The 18,382-nt window shown below is 45.6% G+C and overlaps 1 protein-coding gene across 3 annotated transcripts in view; it reads left to right on the forward strand.

Moving 5' to 3' along the window:
- Positions 1–6,829: 6,829 nt before the first annotated feature.
- VEPH1 (ventricular zone expressed PH domain containing 1) overlaps positions 6,830–18,382 on the forward strand; it is a 58,675-nt gene continuing 47,122 nt past the window's right edge. The window contains exons 1-5 of one of the 3 annotated variants that reach the window (XM_071438224.1): positions 6,830–6,978; positions 9,404–9,464; positions 13,148–13,421; positions 14,249–14,464; positions 16,734–16,908. In XM_071438224.1, coding sequence (XP_071294325.1) covers positions 13,284–13,421; positions 14,249–14,464; positions 16,734–16,908 — 529 coding nt within the window. In that variant the 5' untranslated portion in view covers positions 6,830–6,978; positions 9,404–9,464; positions 13,148–13,283. Of the gene's footprint in view, positions 6,979–9,403; positions 9,465–11,809; positions 11,938–13,147; positions 13,422–14,248; positions 14,465–16,733; positions 17,322–18,382 lie in introns of those variants that run through there. The other 2 variants (XM_071438226.1, XM_071438225.1) reach the window with 2 other exon arrangements.

Here is an 18,382-nt window from a genome sequence, read left to right on the forward strand (position 1 = left end):
AAGGAGCAAAAAAGCAATTTGTATGTGAAAAAATGGTGTAAAGATACCTCTAAAATTCTTCCGGAGACTAAAAACAGTTTTCAGAAACAGAGATTGAGATTCCTGGGTTTATCCAGGCCTGTTGCTGTCCCTGTTCCTGAATAAACACATCTTTGATGCCACGAGCTGCATTTCATGACACTCCCTTAAAAAAGAAGTGACTAAAGAGAGGATAATGTGGAAGACAGCCAATTACTCCATAAATGTAAACGACATTAAAAGTGCTGTGTAACATTATATATTTATGGCTACAGTTTTGTTCTGCTGTCACATAACAAAATGAATAATGCATCAGTCCAAGAACTTGTCATTAAGTGAATTTCTTTGTTGCCTCGCTATTAAATTATAAAAATCCTTTGTGTGTACATATGTGTGACATTAACCCCTCCTGGGAGCAAAATATAGAGTGGGTGAAGGCACTGTTAGAGTGACAAATCAAAGTAGATTTTATCATTTTACAGGTGAAGTAATGTTAAGGATTTGAAGACATTCAGGAAGGATTTTTTTCTGTGGATGAGAGATGATAAATGCACTTCACTTCTGAAAAACAAACTCCTCGGTACAAGAAGGATGGGGATGCACTGAATCCAGGGGAGAGCCATGGAAATGGTTCAAAATCCAGCTGGAGGTGGCCCTGACCACCCTGCTGGGGCTGGGCTTGGTGGCCACTGGAGGCACCTTCCAGCCTCAGCCCCACTCTAAGGGATGGGACAGTGAATAATTACAAAGATGAGACTCTGACTCAGATGGTTGAAGTTAAGAGAAGAATCTGCTGAGCTGAGATCTGGAACCTCCTGAAAACATCTCTGAAGTTCATGGTCTCCACCCCCAGCTCCCGTGGGTTCCAATCTCTTTTCCATGTTGCTTTCCTTTAATCCTTGTCCTCCTGAGGAGAGAGGGACCATCTATTTACAGCCTGACAAGGGAGACCAGAGGGCCAATCTCACTTCTGATCAGGAGAAAATTGCCTTTATGGTTAAAGTCAGTTAAACTGGATATGGAATTTCAGCCCCCAGCTGAAATCCTCGTCCTGTCCTGTGGGTCCTGCTGAGGGAAAAAAAGGAAACCCTAATTCAGTTGAATGAAGCTGAAACAATTTTGGTGTTGTGCCTCCCAGGCTCCTCAATGTAGATGCACGTGGATGAGTTAGCACCTCTCAAAAGTAAGATTAAACTTATCTGAAATACCATTTATCTCAGAATGCATTAATCTGATTTTTTTTCTATTTTCTCCTATTTCTCCCTAACGTAATTGACAGCAAAATTGAATTGGTTTCCTACTGAGTTGGACTTGAAAGGTGAACACTGAATTTTCTATTACGTGGCTTTAATGCAATGTGTACACCTCACGATTTGATAAATTCAGACCTGCTGGGGAAAAGCCAGGAACCACATTCTGGACACAAAGGATCAGATCTTGTTTTATTTCACAGGATCTATTGGTTTAAATTTTGAAGTTATGAGAGGAAAATGGTTTCTCTGCAAAATAAGTTGAAAATTCAGGGAGTTGGTTTCTGGAGCAGGAGGTTCTCAGGTCAGGGAGGATGATGGAGGAAAAACAGATACAGGGATACCACCCCAAAACCCCAACCCCATAAACAAACCCAAACTAACAGAACCCCCAAAACACAGAGAAACTGAGGAAATTAAAAGTTAGTGAGGATTGCTCAGGAACAGGACAGGACAACATGAGCAGAGTGAGAAAGAGATGAAAATAAAGAGATGTTTCCTTCAAAAGGAGACATTTGAGAGAGCAAAGAATCATTAATTCAGACACAGGAACAAACCAGTGACCTGGTGTCCTCTGTTCTTAATGGAGTGGGGAAAAGTCTCTGGCTAATGAGTAATTTCCTAATTGTGGAATGTTGGAAAGCTTTGCTTAGGGAAGCAACATCAGGACAAACATCAGGTGAGCCTAGACCTGACAGCTCTTGCCTCAACAGGTTTGGTGAGCTTGAGGATTTTCCAATCCAACATTCTACAGTTTCGTGTTTATTTACACAAAGAATTCCACAAATCTAGCAAACAAAGCTTTTCCTGCCAAGCCCCTCCCACATCAGTGCTGGTATGAATTAATTTCAATAAGGTTTCCTGTGAGGTGCTGCCTCTGTTCTATTTTCCCCTGCCTGGTTTCCTTACACTCCCAAGTGATGCTGCTGCTGTGAAATGAGCTGCTGGTGGAAGCTGTTCCCCTTTCAAAGCCCTGTGCTCCTCTGAGGTGCAGCTTTAATGGTGGAAAGCTTATTCAGCAGATGTTTTAGGGGTTTTTGTGCCTTACTGAGGCATCTCTCTGTAGCCAGGAGGACACCGGTGCTCAAGCAAGGTGTGAGCACTTTGTAGAGCAGGTAGTGCTTCTCTCCCCTGTAACTCAGCACAAATCCCTGTGTTCGTTCACACTGCTATGGAGTAGCTGGTTTCGTTAGCAGCTTCAGAGGCCGGGTGATTAATATTAATAATCCCTGTTAGCCTGTAGAGTTAATTAGGGTGAGAAACAGCTGGATGCTGTGCGGAACCAGCCCTGGCTCCAGACGCGGTGTCTCTGCCCTGATTGCTGAGCTCTTAACTCGGGCAGCTGGGACCGCCAGCTCCTCACGGTTACCCATCGATACCGCTCCTCCTTCCTGCTTCCAGGACCCTTTTAGAGGCTCCTGGCTCCTACCCAGGACCTAGCAGCGTGCTCGGAGCGGTCCCCGGAGTCGGGCGGGTTTTTCCTGTGTGGGATAGCCGCTCTTGCTCTCCTGGGTGAGTTTTCCTCCCTGCTGCTCTCAGGGACGGAGGGTTCGTTCCTCGGGCTGTCAGCAGCAGCTTCGTTCATTTGTCCTTAAAAAACCCTGTGCGAGCCGAATGCGGCTTTTGAGCCCTTCGGGTATTCCGAAGTGGGAAAAGCCTCCAGGAACGTCAGGAGCGCAGGGCCGTGGAAGGGCTCCTCTGTGGGGAGCGCAGGGCCGTGGAAGGGCTCCTCTGTGGGGAGTGTAGAGCTTTGGAAGGGCTCCTCTGTGGGGAGCGCGGGGCCGTGGAAGGGCTCCTCTGTGGGGAGCGCGGGGCCGTGGAAGGGCTCCTCTGTGGGGAGCGCGGGGCCGTGGAAGGGCCGTGGAAGGGCTCCTCTGTGGGGAGCGCGGGGCCGTGGAAGGGCTCCTCTGTGGGGAGCGCGGGGCCGTGGAAGGGCTCCTCTGTGGGGAGCGCGGGGCCGTGGAAGGGCTCCTCTGTGGGGAGCGCGGGGCCGTAGAAGGGCTCCTCTGTGGGGAGCGCGGGGCCGTGGAAGGGCTCCTCTGTGGGGAGCGCGGGGCCGTGGAAGGGCTCCTCTGTGGGGAGCGCGGGGCCGTGGAAGGGCTCCTCTGTGGGGAGCGCGGGGCCGTGGAAGGGCTCCTCTGTGGGGAGCGCGGGGCCGTGGAAGGGCTCCTCTGTGGGGAGCGCGGGGCCGTGGAAGGGCTCCTCTTTGAGGAGCGCGGGGCCGTGGAAGGGCTCCTCTGTGGGGAGCGCAGGGCCGTGGAAGGGCCGTGGAAGGGCTCCTCTTTGAGGAGCGCGGGGCCGTGGAAGGGCTCCTCTTTGAGGAGCGCAGGGCTGTGGAAGGGCTCCTCAAGGCGCAGAGCTGCGGCTCCAGTGGCACCGACCCAGCGCTCGGAGTTGGGTCGGGCTCAGGGTCTGAAACCCCCGCAGCAGCGCAGGTATGCGGCTCAATTAGCAGAGCTCATAAACTATGCGGCTCAATTAAGGAAGCCCTGTCTGTGGAAAGCCAAGCCAGTGGAAGGAGATGTCTGAAGTAATAAAACATGCGTTCAGTGGGGAAATGATGCAGGTGGTTAATGAAAATGTTACCTGAGATGTGAAATGTGAATGTGTGTGGGGATGTGAAAACAAGGCTGGGTGTGTTTGAGTTTGTCCAAAGGGAGGCTGAGGTGACTTCTTCTGTTGCTTGTGAATATTTTGGAGACCTCTCTGAACCAGCAGTGGTTATAAAGAAATGAGTATGCAAAGTTCCCCTGTTTGTGATCAACTTCATCACCACAGTGGCGCAGCAGATGTTGGGTTTGTGATGCAAATGAGCCTTCGGAGCAGGGCAGCTGTTAATGAGCTCTGAGCATTGCACCAGGCAATACCCACCTGCAAACCCGAACAGCAGTGCCAGGGCTCGGCAGGGTTTGGCTCCTCCAAGACCTGGGCCATAATCCCAGAGTTTTATTCAGGGAAAACCTCTTTCAATTTCAGCAGGGGCTGTGACTGTGGCTGGTTCACGGTAACTGGAGAATAAGCAAGACTTGGTATGGAAACAAGGGGAACCTTCACGTGGTCCTCAAGGTGTTTGTGTCCTGGCTGATTCCAGCAGAACCAGGGGAACGTTGCCTGATTTTAGGAATATGAGTGGGTTATGGGAACACTCATGGGTGTTCTGCTTGGAGTGCAGATTTAAAGGCCATTAATAAGTGGTGCCATGTCCTGGATCTGTCCCCTGCTGAGGCCACCCCAGCACAGAGCAGGATTTGAAACTTGTTATTTATCCCGTTCCAGATCTCAGCCTCCAGCCCAGACAATTATTAGCCACACTGAAACCCTCTGGAGGTGTGATCTCTGAGTCCTGCACAACTCTCCTTGGTTTTCCATGGCTGATTCCTGGCATACCAACAGGATTTTGGTGTTGGGACAGGCTGCAGGGACATAAACCTGATTTTGCCATTAGCCTTTTATGTTGGGAGGGGAATGGGCTCTTATGAATACTCAAAATTAAAGAGACTCCAGCCTGACTGTGAAATTAATAGAGCTATCAACCCCCCCTCTGTCATTATACAACAATTGTTAATTATTTACAAGCAAAGTTCTGCAAGAACAGTATTGTAGCTGTCGGCATTGTCGTTATTAAAATTAAAACACTTTGTCTGGGTGGAAGATAACATGAGTCATTTTTGTGAAATGTAATTGAAATGTAATGAATATGGAATATTCTGTTGCTTTTCCCCAATTAGTCAGAGGGAGAACAATAGCCTGTCTCTTCCCTAACAAGATGTTTGTTTTTAAAAGTCTAACAAAATAAATATTTCCAGGGCTTTGCTGAAAAAGGGCGTCATTCATTGTAGCTGTTGTAATAAAAATTAAAACCAATTAATTTTTTTTCCAGGATGGGGGAAAAACCTATTTTCATAAAGTACATTCTCTTCTTTCAGCTGGTGAAATATGTATGTGAACCTTTTTGCTTTATTGCCACAATATCTTGGTTTGTCTTATTATTACAGCAAAGACTTTAAAGCTCATCTTGTTCCACTTCCTGCCATGAGCACCTTCCACTATCCCAGGTTGCTCCCAGCCCAGTCCAGCCTGGCCTTGGGCACTTCCAGGGATGGGGAATCCACAGCTCTGGGTGATTTTGGCTGCTATTAGAAATCAAAATTAGGTTCATGATGAGCAAAGGAAGCTCTGAATTCCTGCTGTACAAGGAATAAAGTCGTTATCAGATGCAGAAATAAAATCCAACCCCCTGCCTGTGCTCTCCTAGTCAGGCCCCTCTGCCCTGTGAAATTTATTATGTTAAAATCTCTTGTTTAGAAAATGAATTTCAGGGTGAGAGTATTTCTGTCCTGCCATCATCTCACAAGCTTTTTTACAGTCTCATGGAAGTGGGAGAGAAGCTGTGTTCCTGTCGTTCCTGAGCTAAAAGGACGATGTAGGAAACACACAATTGGATTTCCCTTAAAGAACAACAACAATAATAACTTTACCATCATTAAAAGAATGTCTTCACTCCCCATTAATTTTGTATTTGATTGCCCAGGCTGTGGTGCAATGAACAGGAGCAAAAAAGCCATTAGGAAGAATTGCCATCAAAATTGAGGACCTGTGTGACTGAATGTGTATTCTAAGGAGCAGATTTTTTAAAGAAACTATTATTTATAAACTCCTTCAGTATTACAAAAGCCCTAACAAGAGTTGTACAAACATTTCTCCTCATTATCTTTGGGCAAACAGGCTTTCCTTTCTCCCAGCAGCTGCCCAAGGGTGCTTGACCTTACACTTGGCTGTTCCCAGTTGGTTCCTTTGATATTTCTTTGGCTGTTATTAGAAAAATGTCCTTGCTGGGACACTCCCAGTGGGGGTTTGCTGCTGTGCTCTCCCGGGAGAGGAGGACACAGCCAGGCTCAGATCCCTAGGGTCAGTTTTAGTTAAGCTTGACTTGGTGGGAATCTGGGATTCATTTGTCAGAGGGAAGCTAAGGGGAAAAGCATGGACGTGCTTGGTGGGGAAGGATCAAGTGTGTGCAGAACGCCTCTGGAATGCTTTGGAGATCACTTCTGTTACAGCTGCCAAGCTCTGGAGGTGCTCAGGTAGGTCCTGGGCACGGGTCCCACCTGGGCAGGTCCCTTTGGAAGGGCTGTCTGAGGCTCAGGAGCTGGTGAGACACCACAAGTGTCAGCTGAAAGGAGCATTTCCTCAGGGTCCTGCTCTCCCCTGACTTCTCTCTGGGCTAAAGCTCCTCCAGAGGCACCGAGAGGCTCCAGCCTTCGAGAAGAGGCCCCATAAGTAATATTAACTTCTGCAATTTCCTTGTTACTCTTAAGCAGGTTATTAATTAACTGAATGTAACCACTGGCTGTTGATAAATCCTTTTAACTAATTCAAATTCCCTATCGAGCTGGGAGCACTTTCACTCGATCTGCTGCCCAAGTTAAGCTGGGTGAGGAATTATTCCTGATGTGTTTTCCAGCACCGGGGTTGGGGCAGAGGGAGAGAAGATATTTGTTTGCTTGATTCCACATGACAACTCCAGGGTAACTGAATAGGCTGTACGGTCGGCTTGACAGGGCTGAGCACCCGCCAGCAGCCTGGCTCACATACCAGAGCCAGGGGGATGGAAGGGGCACTGGCAGCTGGGATGGAGCCCATCCCAATTTCTCCACAGAGCGCCAATTTGCCATCAATTATTCATGTTTTTCCCAGGTTTCGCTTCTGAGAGGTATGAATAACTTAAATATGTGTTGGTGTACCAGCTAGAATAATGAATAAATCACTGCGAGGAGGGGAGCTGGGGAGCAGGGCTGGGTGTTAAATAATGGAGGCAGTTTGGAGGGAGTGTGGTCGTTAGCAGCGTGGCTGTGCCTGGGTTTCTCTGCCTGCTGGGGCTGTGGGATGTAGAAATGTGTTACAGTGGTGCCTGAGAGGAGTGCTGTCAGTTGGCTGGGGGTGCCAGGAAGGGAGAAGCTGTGTCTGTGTGTGGGACATGAACCTGCAGCACCCCTGGAGCCTCCTGGGGCTCAGTTGCCTCCTTCCCCTCACTGTGCTTGGGGGCACTTTGTCCCTGGGCTGCAGAATTAAAGCCTTGCTTTGGGGGCACCCTGGCACGCTGGGGAGCTGCTGGTCCTATTAAATCACCAGCTGGAGAGACACTGGGGTGGATTGCCAGGTACCTGGGAGGAACTTGAGGACATTCAGTGCTTGTCTGGTGACTGCTGCTTCAGGAGACTTTGAGGTTCAGTGATTTTTGCATTTATTTACTGCTCTAGTCCAATTTTCCCTGCCAGAGTGGCATTTCTCATGACAGGGTCCCTGTATTCTGACTCTGTAGTCTCTCATGCTCTGGCCCATTTCCTTCTTCACTCCCTTTAGACAGAAATACACATTATTCCCTGTGTAGAATTTTAAACCAAATTCTTTTTCTGTAACATCACTGTGGTCTTGAAAATAAGTCACAGATCTAAAAGCTCATTAAGCAGCCTTGAAAATGAGCAGCTTTTGATGGCATCATTGTGGCAGTGATGGAATTGGTGTTTGTTATGGAGCAATTTATTCCATTTTAGCACTGTGTTGTTTAGTTTAGTCTAATATTTAATATCACGGAGACATTTAAACATGGAATTCTTACAAATCTGCCTCATTGATGTTAAAAATGCTACGTCTTATGAAGTGTTATATAAAGCATCATTGTGTGCTGAACCAGCAGCCAAATGGGATTTCTTATAGACTGAAAATCAGAGAAAACTGTCTTGACAGCCCCCAGATTATCAAGTAATTTATGTATATAAAAAATTGATCAAGTTGTCTGTTTGCAGCAGTAGAAGTTGCCAAGTTCCTGAGTACATTCCTACCACTCTGCAGCAGCAGCTCCTGCACAAGCTGTGCAGCCAAAATTGCCTTGGAGCTCGGTGAGATCTGGTTCAGCTCGGGCAGATTCTGCCCCATAACCCTGCTGATCAAACCAGTGCATCACAGGGGAGAAAATTCCCACATCTGGAGGGACCCTGAGCTGCCTTCAGGCTCTGGTGGTGGCCCAGCCCTGGAACTCTGGTAGGAGAGAATGACAAGGCTCTGGAATTGCTGATGGTCCTGCAGTGGCCTCCACAGGGATGGACACAGGTTCCTTGTGTCCAGAGCTGGATGCTGAGAGCAAGCCAGCTCCCAGCACTGCAGCGAGGTGTTCCATCAGTAAAAACCAGTTTTAACCCCTACAATTAATTTTGGGACCTAAAATAATTAATAGACTTGATAATTTATCATTTAATCATCTGGTCCAGCTCAGCATCCATGGAATTTCAAGGGATGTGAAGTGTGGAAACCTGTCCTGACAGAAAAAAAGAGAGAGGCTCATAGGAAACAATGGTTGTCTTGTGGGAAGATTTTAAATATATGCAGCTGATCCCATGGGAACTGCTGTAGACTATTCACCCTGTGTGAAAATGATGCTCTCTCAATATAATCTTTAATCCTTTCCTTTCACTGAAAAATGTGAGAACTTTATTTCCAAGTTTTGAAAGAATGCTCTGTTTTAGGGAGTAAATGCTTTCCAAGCATAAAAATTAAAAAAAAAAAATTGATTAGTGCAACACAGAGGGGAAAAGTTCTCTGAAATATCTTGTAATATTCTGTCCATGAATTGCATATGTGGATGTTCTTGGGAAATGTGTCCAGGCTTTTTTTTTTCCCCTGGGTCAGTGTAGGGGGGGAAGGAAGTATCCAGCAGTCTTGGCAATATTACAAACTTCTGTAACTCTTTGAGACAGAATTTTGTGGAATTTCTTTCTTGTAAGATGGGGAAGAAGAATTTCAAGAGAAGGGAATTCTACCTGAAATTCAAATTTTTCTTTGAGGATGATTCTAATCTTCCTGCCATTCATGGAAAAGGAAGTGACAAGTAAATATGCCGTTGTTACAAGCTGCAAAGTCCAGAGCATGGAAATCCAAACCTGCTCTGTTCACTCTGTGCTTGTGTGAATAACCAGCCCAGGGCTCAGCAGAGCTGCTCTCCTGGCCCTTAAGGGCCCGGTTCCTGAGGGTTAAACCCTGTTTGGTGCAAACCAATCATTCCTGGAGCAGTCCTGGGGGGAGTTTTACAGTCTGGAAAGGCAAGGAGTCACTGACACTATTTTCCTTCTGTTTTCCTCCAGTGCCTTTCATCCAAAGCACTCTGTGTAATCCATGAGTTAAGCATGGCAACATGGCTGAGAGGTAAGGAAAGAGTTTTTGTTTCCTTTTTAAGGTTACTCAGAGCTCTGGGCTGTGTTGTGCCCACAATAAAACAGCTCCCAGTTCTCTAACATGAGTCTCTCCAGGCTGAAGGCATTCCCAGATCACTTTCCTCTCCTGTGGAATTTACTGGACACTTGAAGTTACATTTTTGAACCGGCTGCTCATTCTATACCTTTTAGATTTTTTTCAGAAAATGAGCTTGTCCTTGTGTTTAGCAAAGAGCTTTGGCACCTGTGATGGCTCAGCCCTTCAGTGGGGAATAAGAAATTGGAAATGGGAGCATCCCTGTCCTCACTGCAGCTCCAGCAAGGGAGAAACCAGAAAATCCTGTAAAAGTTCACTTAACATGAACTCCAGAGGCCTGAGTTCCCTAAAATTCCTTAAACAGAGTGAAGGCTTTCCTGATGGATGTTGTGTAGTACAGAACTAGAGAAAAAATGTCATTGAACAATTGTTTGAAGGTTGTGGTTCTGTTTTCAGTGCGATAACACCCCAAAAATCAAGCAGCTGGATTTACACTTCAAGTCTTTTGGATGTTAAGGAAATTATTTTCTTGTAGAATTTCCTTCACTGTAAATATATTAAAAAAAAATATTTTCTCTCTTCCTCTTTGGTTTAAGAGGGTATTTTTTTCTTGTCCTTCTAATGTCATTCTGCAGAAGCTGAGCTCCTGATAAACTCTAAGGCTCAGCCTTTCAGCTCAAGTTCAATGGCTTTTGGATGCCTGTAGGTCCGACTGCCCTTTTACATGGGATTTTTATTGTTACTCTTCTATTATTGGGGGAATTATTTTGCAAACACACCAATTCAGTAGCTTCAAGCTCTGAAACCTGTCAGGCTGGCTTTTATTCTGATTGCTTCTGATAAGGAGCTTTGGTAAGAATGTGTGCCTGCAGCAAGTGGAGAGACTCACCTTGGAGGGGAGCAGCTTCAAGGTCCCAGGGAAAGGGTGGCTCTTTCAGCTTGGCATGAAAAGGGAAAAGAGGTGTTGAAAACGAGATCAAACCTTGGAATTAATGTGGGACTGCACCAGAACCAGTGCAAGTGGTTTATGTTATAAGCTGAGGGTGTTTTCCTGCATAATGATGAGTTGAAGTTTATTCTGAGCGCTAGAGTTCCTGCTTTGTTCCCGATGTTCTGGCCCTGGAAAGGTGTGAATTCCTGCTCTGAATTCCCTCTGCAGTGCCAGGGGGATCCAGGCAGGATGGACAAACTTTGGGCGAACCCTTTGCCTTCTCCATTCCTTCTGTGTGTGGGACACAAATACAGGCAGTGAGAAAACTTCGATGGGTGGTGTGGAGTCAAGCTGATGGAGATTCAAGGTGATGAGACACATCAGGAGCTACACCCTGCAGCAATTTCATTGCCCAGCTTGACCCTTTAAAAAAAGAAAATTTAAAAATGACATTTTATAAGACACATGATTTGTTTTCTCTCTTGCTCAGTGCCTGCTGCCTATTAATAGCAAATCTTGTAGTGAGCAAGGAAATGCTTAAGGAACAATTCTCTTTAATGCTGATGGAAGGAAAGTATTTCCAGCACTGTTACACAATGTAAGCATTAAGAGGATTTGCTATAATTCCATTTCCAAGAGCTCACAATAAATAAGTGTTTTCCTGCATTATCCTGAGTGTTGTCTATAAAACTCACATAAAATTCTCTGTTTGGGTAGAGCTCAGGAGCTCTCTGAGAAACTGCTGTGCAGGAGCACACCCAGGGGAGGATCATTTGCAAAAGGCCAATGGTATTCCCAAGGATCAGGGAATATCCTGAGCTGGAGGGGACTCAGGAGGATGATGCAGCCCAGCTCCTGCAGAAAGGGCTGCTGTGTTTCAGAGCAGCTGATCCGAGGGGAGGGCTCCTTCCTGGAGCACTTTTCTGCATTATGTGGGCACATTTTGTTGTGCTGCTCCTGAGGCTCATGTTAAAAGGCAAAGCAAACCTCAGACCCTCTTTTGTGCTCACTTAAAGGCTGCAGAACGACAGCATTTATTCCTGTGGCCAGGAAATCTCCTCTCCAGCAAGGCTGTTCACTTGTTCTCTTTCTTTCAAACAGTGTGAGCTTACTGAGGGCTGTTTCCCCTCCTTCCCTGGGAAGGATAGCTTTCCACTAACACAGAGAGTTCTGTTTCCTCTATTAAAAACAACTGCCCTCAAGTGGAGCAGGCTTTGTGTTTTGCCCTGGAAACAGAGCAGCTCATTCAGAGATAAGGCCTCACTGCATTGGGGTTCTTTGGTCACCTGACGGAGCCAAGGGTAACTTTTAGGCTGCTTTAGTCTGCATTCCTGGGATGCCTTCCCTGTGGCAATTCACAGCCCGGGATGCCTGCCTGCCTGCCAGCCTTCCTGCTGCCCCTGGCTGCTGCCCGGGGGGACAGGAGCAAAGGGGCAGCCTTTGTCCCCAGAGCACCTGGCCCCATCCCTGAGGATGGCCTGGGGGGATCCCAAGCAGGTAAAAAAATCTATGTCTGAGTCTTTCTGACCTTCTGGTTTTGGGTTTGTGAATGGCTGAGTGTGAGTAGGTGAGAGCATCTGCCCTGCCACCCTCCCCGTGCTTCAGGTGGGTGATTTGTGCCTCGGGCTTTGCAATCTCGGCTCCTTTCTGCTTCTGCTCGATGGGACTGGGAGTCCTGTGGAATGGCATTGGTGGAGCTGAGGAAATTAAAACAGCCCTGTGTGCTGCCTATTAAAATAGACATTGGTCCAGCGAGCTGCTTCCAGAAGGTTCTCAGGGTTTTGCCTTGGTTTTGCCCCCTCTGTGGATGCCCCAATCCTGGTGTATTCAAAGCCAGGTTGGGTAAGGCCTTGGGCAACCTGGGCTAGTGGGAGGAGGTGGCCCTGCCCATGGCAGGGGGGCTGGGACTGGATGGGCTTTAAGGTCCCTCCCAACTCTTTAATGTTCTGTGATTCTGTGATTATATTTTGCTTTTTTTTTTTTTCTGAAAAAGATAATAAAATAGGGATTAGGGTACTCCATATCTCAAATAATAATTGCAAGTGATATATCTTGTGGCTTTGTCAACTCCAGAGAAGAATCCAGAGAAACTGACGCAGTGAATCCACGTGGGACCTAACAGAGTTTTGGGACTCAAGTGCAGGACACTTCCCAAAGAGTGAGCCTGGCTCAGCCTCTGCTCCATTCCTCAGCCAAGCAGAAGAGCAGAGTTTCACCTCAGCCAAGGCTTTGTTTTACAGGAGTTTAAAAGACCCTAGGGATCATTTTGGCAACAAAAGTGACAGTTTTTTTCTAAACAAAGCTCGTTATCTTCTCAATCTTGCTAGTAATGTTTTTCTGGAGTCAAGACACAACAACCCAGGAAAGAAAGGAAGAGGCTTCACCCTCCTCCTCCTGGAGCTCTGCTCCTCACCAGGGAAAGGGATTTAGAACCTTCAGCAGCTGGTCCAGGGACCAGCCTGCTCAGGTAACAAGCCCAGAAAAGAAAACCTTTGGTTCAGTTATTATGTATATTTTAATCTAATTTTGAGCTACTTAGCGTTTGAAGGTAAAAATTCACACAGTTCATGAATGTGCTTGAGGATGTCCCTGGCTCAGGGGTCCCTTCTGGAGCTTTCATATACACTTAAAAATCTTTGCTAAACTGGAATATGTCAATCAATGCATTTGCTAGCTTTTCTTATTTTTTTAAATTGTTTTCTTTAAGACTGGGACCAAGGAAGCCTTGAAATACAGCCCAGATTTGTCCTTCATATGAACCCGACTGCTCCTGGCTGGGAGTGTTCCCGTTTTGTGCCCAGCTGAGTGCCCATGGTGCCCGCAGAGGGCGGCTGAGCAGGGCCATGCATCACCTCTTTGGGCTGGTGTTGGCACAGAAGGACCTGTCCCGGGCAGGGGACCTCTTCTCCCTGGAGGATGCTGAGATCGAAGGAAGCCTCTCTGAAGCTCTTGAACAGATCAGAATCATTAGTTCAGCTGCAGTGAGTGAAACGTTGTACTGAATACATTTTTTTATTAGATTCTATTGTCTAAATAAGGGGGGGGTATATAAACAATCTAAATTTCTGATAAGACTTGAAGAGAAAATAATTAAAATATATTTAGAAATTTTTAGAAATATTTATATTTTATTTATATTTTTATGTATATACAAATATTTTATAAATTCTATATTTTATATATTTTATATATCTATTATATTATATTATATTTATTTATAGTCTCTTTATATATATCTATTTATATAAAAATATATATCTTAAATATTTAAAAATGTGCTGACAAAATCCAGTTCCCACCAGATTCAAAGATATTTCAAGTTCATCTTGAAGGATGAACTTGAAATATAATAATATAATATATATATTTAATATATATATTATATTAAATATAACATATATAAATATATATTATATTAAATATAATATATTATTATATTAATGTATATTATATTAAATATGATATATATAATATATTTAAACTATATATGTTTAAACTATATATAATATAGTTTATTGTATTATATTATTATATATATTGTATATAATGATATAATAAACTTGAAACATAATGATTTTTATTAAATAGTTATTTAAAACATATTAAAGATTATATAAGGTTACAGGGGTCCATACCTTCCCAGTAATGAGAATTAAGTCCTGTGGGATGACAAATTCCGGAGTTCTGTCACGCTGAACATTTGTTGTAAAGGCAGACATGGAAAAATGGACCCTGGACTGCTACAAAACCCGAATTTGGTGGGGTGCTGGCAGAGCAGTTCACTGCAGGTGTGTTTTGCTTGCCCCAGGACTACCAGACCAACGACAACGACCAGGCTGTGGTGGAGATCTGCATCACCCGCATCACCACGGCCATCAGGGAGACTGCCTCCATCGACAGGCACGGCAGGGCCCTGGTGGCTCTCTGGGAGTCCTGCCTGGAGCACAACCTGACGCCCTCTGGCAAGGATGAGGATGCCCCACATGCCAAAATTGCATCTGACATCATGAGCTGTATCTTCCAGGTAGAGCTGGGCTGAGAGCAGCGGTGCTGTGTTCTCCTTGCCAATTGTTTTGGTTTTATTTTTTAAAATGCTTTGGTAACTCTCTTTTTGGGTGCTTGTGAGTGGTGATGTTTAAAACTCAGAGCTTGGGGAATTGCACTGCTCTGATTCCTCCTCTCTTGAGATCATTGAGGTAACTCATAGAACCATGGAATGGTTTGGGATGGAAGGATCTCAAAGTCCATCCAGTGCCACCCCTGCCATGGCAGGGACACCTCCCACTGTCCCAGGCTGCTCCAAACCCTGTCCAGCCTGGCCTTGGGCACTGCCAGGGATCCAGGGGCAGCCCCAGCTGAGTTCTAAAAGTACATTTGCTGCTCCCTAAACCAAAGCTTTTATTGGCAAGTTCCTTTGCATTAAAACAAAGAGGTATAAACTGAGGTTTTCCAGCAGATGTGGGGGACAGTTGGAACAATAATGAATATCTGCCAGCTGGGCTGGATCTCAGGCAGGGCTCTGTTGATATCAGCAGCAGGGAAGTCCCCAAGGTTTGCAAACGTCACTGTATCACTTTATTGAAATCTGCTCTTCATTGTCACCTCTCCATCTTCTGAGTGTGCCTTCCTGCCCTGATGTTTATCATGGAACAAATGAAACCTTTCTCCTTCCCTCTGAATCCAAACCTTTTCTTAACTAAGGATTTTATCTTTATTGTAAGGGGTGGGAAAAAAAAAAGAAAAAGAATTGTTCTTTGGAATTGTCTTAGATCTTTTAAATCCTAGTCAGAGAGCCAAGCCTTATCTTCCCATTCTTTGTGTGGAGTAGCAGAGCAATAACTTGGAGCAGCATTTGGCTCCTGCTCCGTGGTGTCTCAGCCAAACATAACAAGGCATTATGTTGATTTAAACATGCTGCTGCAGAAAGCTCCATTTATTTGAAGGGCTTTTCTCATTAAAGATGCAGCTTTTGGTCATATGGCAGCTGCCAGAATGATCTGTCTTGACACCAAGGGGTGGCTGCAGCCCCTTCTTCCTCAGGGGTCTCTGGGAGGGAGTGTCCACTGCTTGGCAAGTCTCTGCTCCAAGGGAAAATCCTCAGAGTCACTCAGGCTCTGTGGAATTACAGATTTGGGGTTTCTCAGTCTAAATTTATTCTAGTCAGGGCTGCTCCAGAATGAAAGTCCAGAAAATCTGCTCTGCCTTCCTTAGCACTGTTCTGTTGCTGTCTGAAACATCTGGGTTCCAGGTTTGCCTGGGATTTCAGCTGCTAATTAGACACAATCACACTGCAGGATTATTTTCAGCAAAAGGGGTGTGCTCCAGTTTCAAAGATCTGAGTGGAGAGGAGAGCACAGCACTGGTTAAGGAGGCTCCAGAGGAATGTGGGTGCTCAGTGACACACAAATATGTCCTGCTGCTGTGGGAGTTCAGCAGGCAATGGATGTGTGTGCTTTGTACACACAATTTGCTGTATAGGTAGTAGCAGAAAACCTTTTCTGACCTTGATTCCAAACCTCAGTGTACACTCAGGGACCCTGAGATTTCAGAAGCTTGGAGCCATTTTAGGAAGAGGAGTTTGCACTCCTGAAAGATCTCAGTGTTTAGAGGAATTGGTGGAGGTGCCCAGAGCAGCTGTGGCTGCCCTGGATCCTGGCAGTGCCCAAGGCCAGGCTGGAACAACCTGGGACAGTGGGAGGTGTCCCTGCCATGGCAGGGCTGGAACTGGGTGAGCTTTAAGGACCTTTCCCACCCAAACCCTTCTGGGATTCTGTGAGTTTAAATAAAAAAATGAAATCTTAATGATTACAGAATAATTACTGATCAATACTAGAGCTGTTACACTGTGAGCAAGTGTCCAGTGCAGTTCCAGGGAGTGAGTGGCTGCTCCAAGGTGTTTCCTGTGCTTTGGGATGATGGATACAGCCTCTGTCTTCCCAGGGAGCACCAAACACAAGATGTCTCACTAGAAATGGTAACATGTAGTTAGTGCACTTCATATCTTCTATATTTTATTTATATTGATTTTTATTTATGCACTGCATATTTTGTTAAAGCCCTTCTGCTTCCTCTAGCAGAAGACAAAAATAGGACTATTCCTAACTTTTCCTGCTACAGTGGTTTTAAATTTCTGTATTTGCTCTTTCTTTGACTCCTGCCTACAGTGGTGGTACCAAAACATGACCTTTCTTGACAAGTTTTTTTCTCTTTTCCCCCTGTTGCTTTGACTTTGGTTTCCCTACTCTGCCCAGCACAAGACTATTATATGAATCTTTTTTTCCCTGTTTTTGCAGAATTACAACCGGCCTCCAGTGATGGCCTTGGCTGTGCCAGTGGCAGTGAAGTTCCTGCAGAGGGGCAACAAGGAGCTGTGCAGGAACATGTCCAGCTACCTGTCCTTGGCTGCCATTGCCAAGGCTGAGCTGCTGGCTGAGCACACAGAAACCATCGTCAGGAGTGTCCTGCAAGGTAGGCCCAGCCCTGAGCTGGGGTTTAATCCAGGTGTGTGACCACATCAGGCTGTGCTGGGCAGGTACAGAGACATGATTTTATAGAATCAATCAATCTTTAAGGGTGGGAAGGACTCCAGGATCAATCTGACCATTCACCAAATCATATGAGCTGTATAAAGCAGACTTATGGAAATATCCATAAATGTCATCAAATGTATTAATCACACTAACAACAGACTTTCTCAAGGAATATGTGAATTTACTGCACCTCTGGAGGTTTTGGTATGGATTGGCTGACCCACAGGGCAGGAAATACATCTGTACTCGTTAATATTCCCTGCTAATGGACTCCAAATTATCAGCCCTGATATGAGGCACCAGCCATGGAGCTCTTATCCTTCCTCTTAGTGTCACTGGCAAGGCTCCAAAAGAGAAATGGGGATGAAATTAATCCCATTCTGTGGTGAAATAGTCAGATGGAAGATATAAAAGCTTTGTAGTGGTTCTTTCATTTTGCCTATGTTATTAGCTTTATATAGAACAATGTTGCTAATCTCTTTACATTTTATTTTTTGTGGTTTAAAAAGCCAAAAATATTCATTCCTCTATAAAAGGAACTCCAGTTGAATTGGAGTAATAAAGTTCACAGTGTTTGTTGCAACACAGTGCTACTGCAGTGGTAAAATCAGTGTTCTCCTTCGAGTAGGGGTGATAGCAGTAAGTAGCTATAACTAATTATTAAAAGAACATTGTTCTAAAGGTGTTAAGCCCTCAAAATAAACGTGTGTATCCTGTATTTATTAATTTATAAAATAATTTATAAATTTATTCTTTTAAGACTTACTGATGTGCTAACGTTAGGTGTTGCCATCTGTACTTTGTGTGGTAGTAAGAGAAAGAAATAGTGCATATGTCCATGGTTTTGGGAAAAGTGATGCACAGCCACAACGGAAGGTTTCAGCACGGCCGAGTTGTGTATTTATGTTCTTCCACCAGCAGATGTTGCTGTGGATATCAGGTTTGGGAATTCCAGCCTGGAAGGGGCCGCTCGGAACAGGCAAAACGATTTGTTTGGCGTAATGACTTAATTACCCTGCGCATAATTGGTGTGTGAGGCTGGGTTTGCAGCAGGCTGGGAACTCGGAGCTGCCCTGAGTGTTTGCTGAAGGGGGCGGGAGGCTTGGCTGCCGAGGATGGATTTCCAAGGCAGCTTTTGGAGACAAAGCCGTGTTGTGGGGCTGCACAGACGGGGCCCAGCCTCGTGGCACCAGGCTGAGCAAACTTTGGCCCCTTGCCTGCAAATGCTGGAGAGGAACTGGAGTTTTTCGTTACTTGGGGCAACTCTTTGGCTGCACGAGCAGGTTCTTATCTCATTAGCCAAAAAAGAGCTCTTTGGGAAGGGTTTGACTGCTCTGCCGCAGCGAGCGTGGGCTCTGAGCTCTGCGCTGACACCGCCCGTCAGCACCGGGCTCACACGGATTCATTCACGT

Source organism: Agelaius tricolor, unplaced genomic scaffold, assembly GCF_023055355.1.
Source record: "Agelaius tricolor isolate 1412-34295 unplaced genomic scaffold, bAgeTri1.0.p SCAF_12, whole genome shotgun sequence".
Lineage (NCBI taxonomy): Eukaryota > Metazoa > Chordata > Aves > Passeriformes > Icteridae > Agelaius > Agelaius tricolor.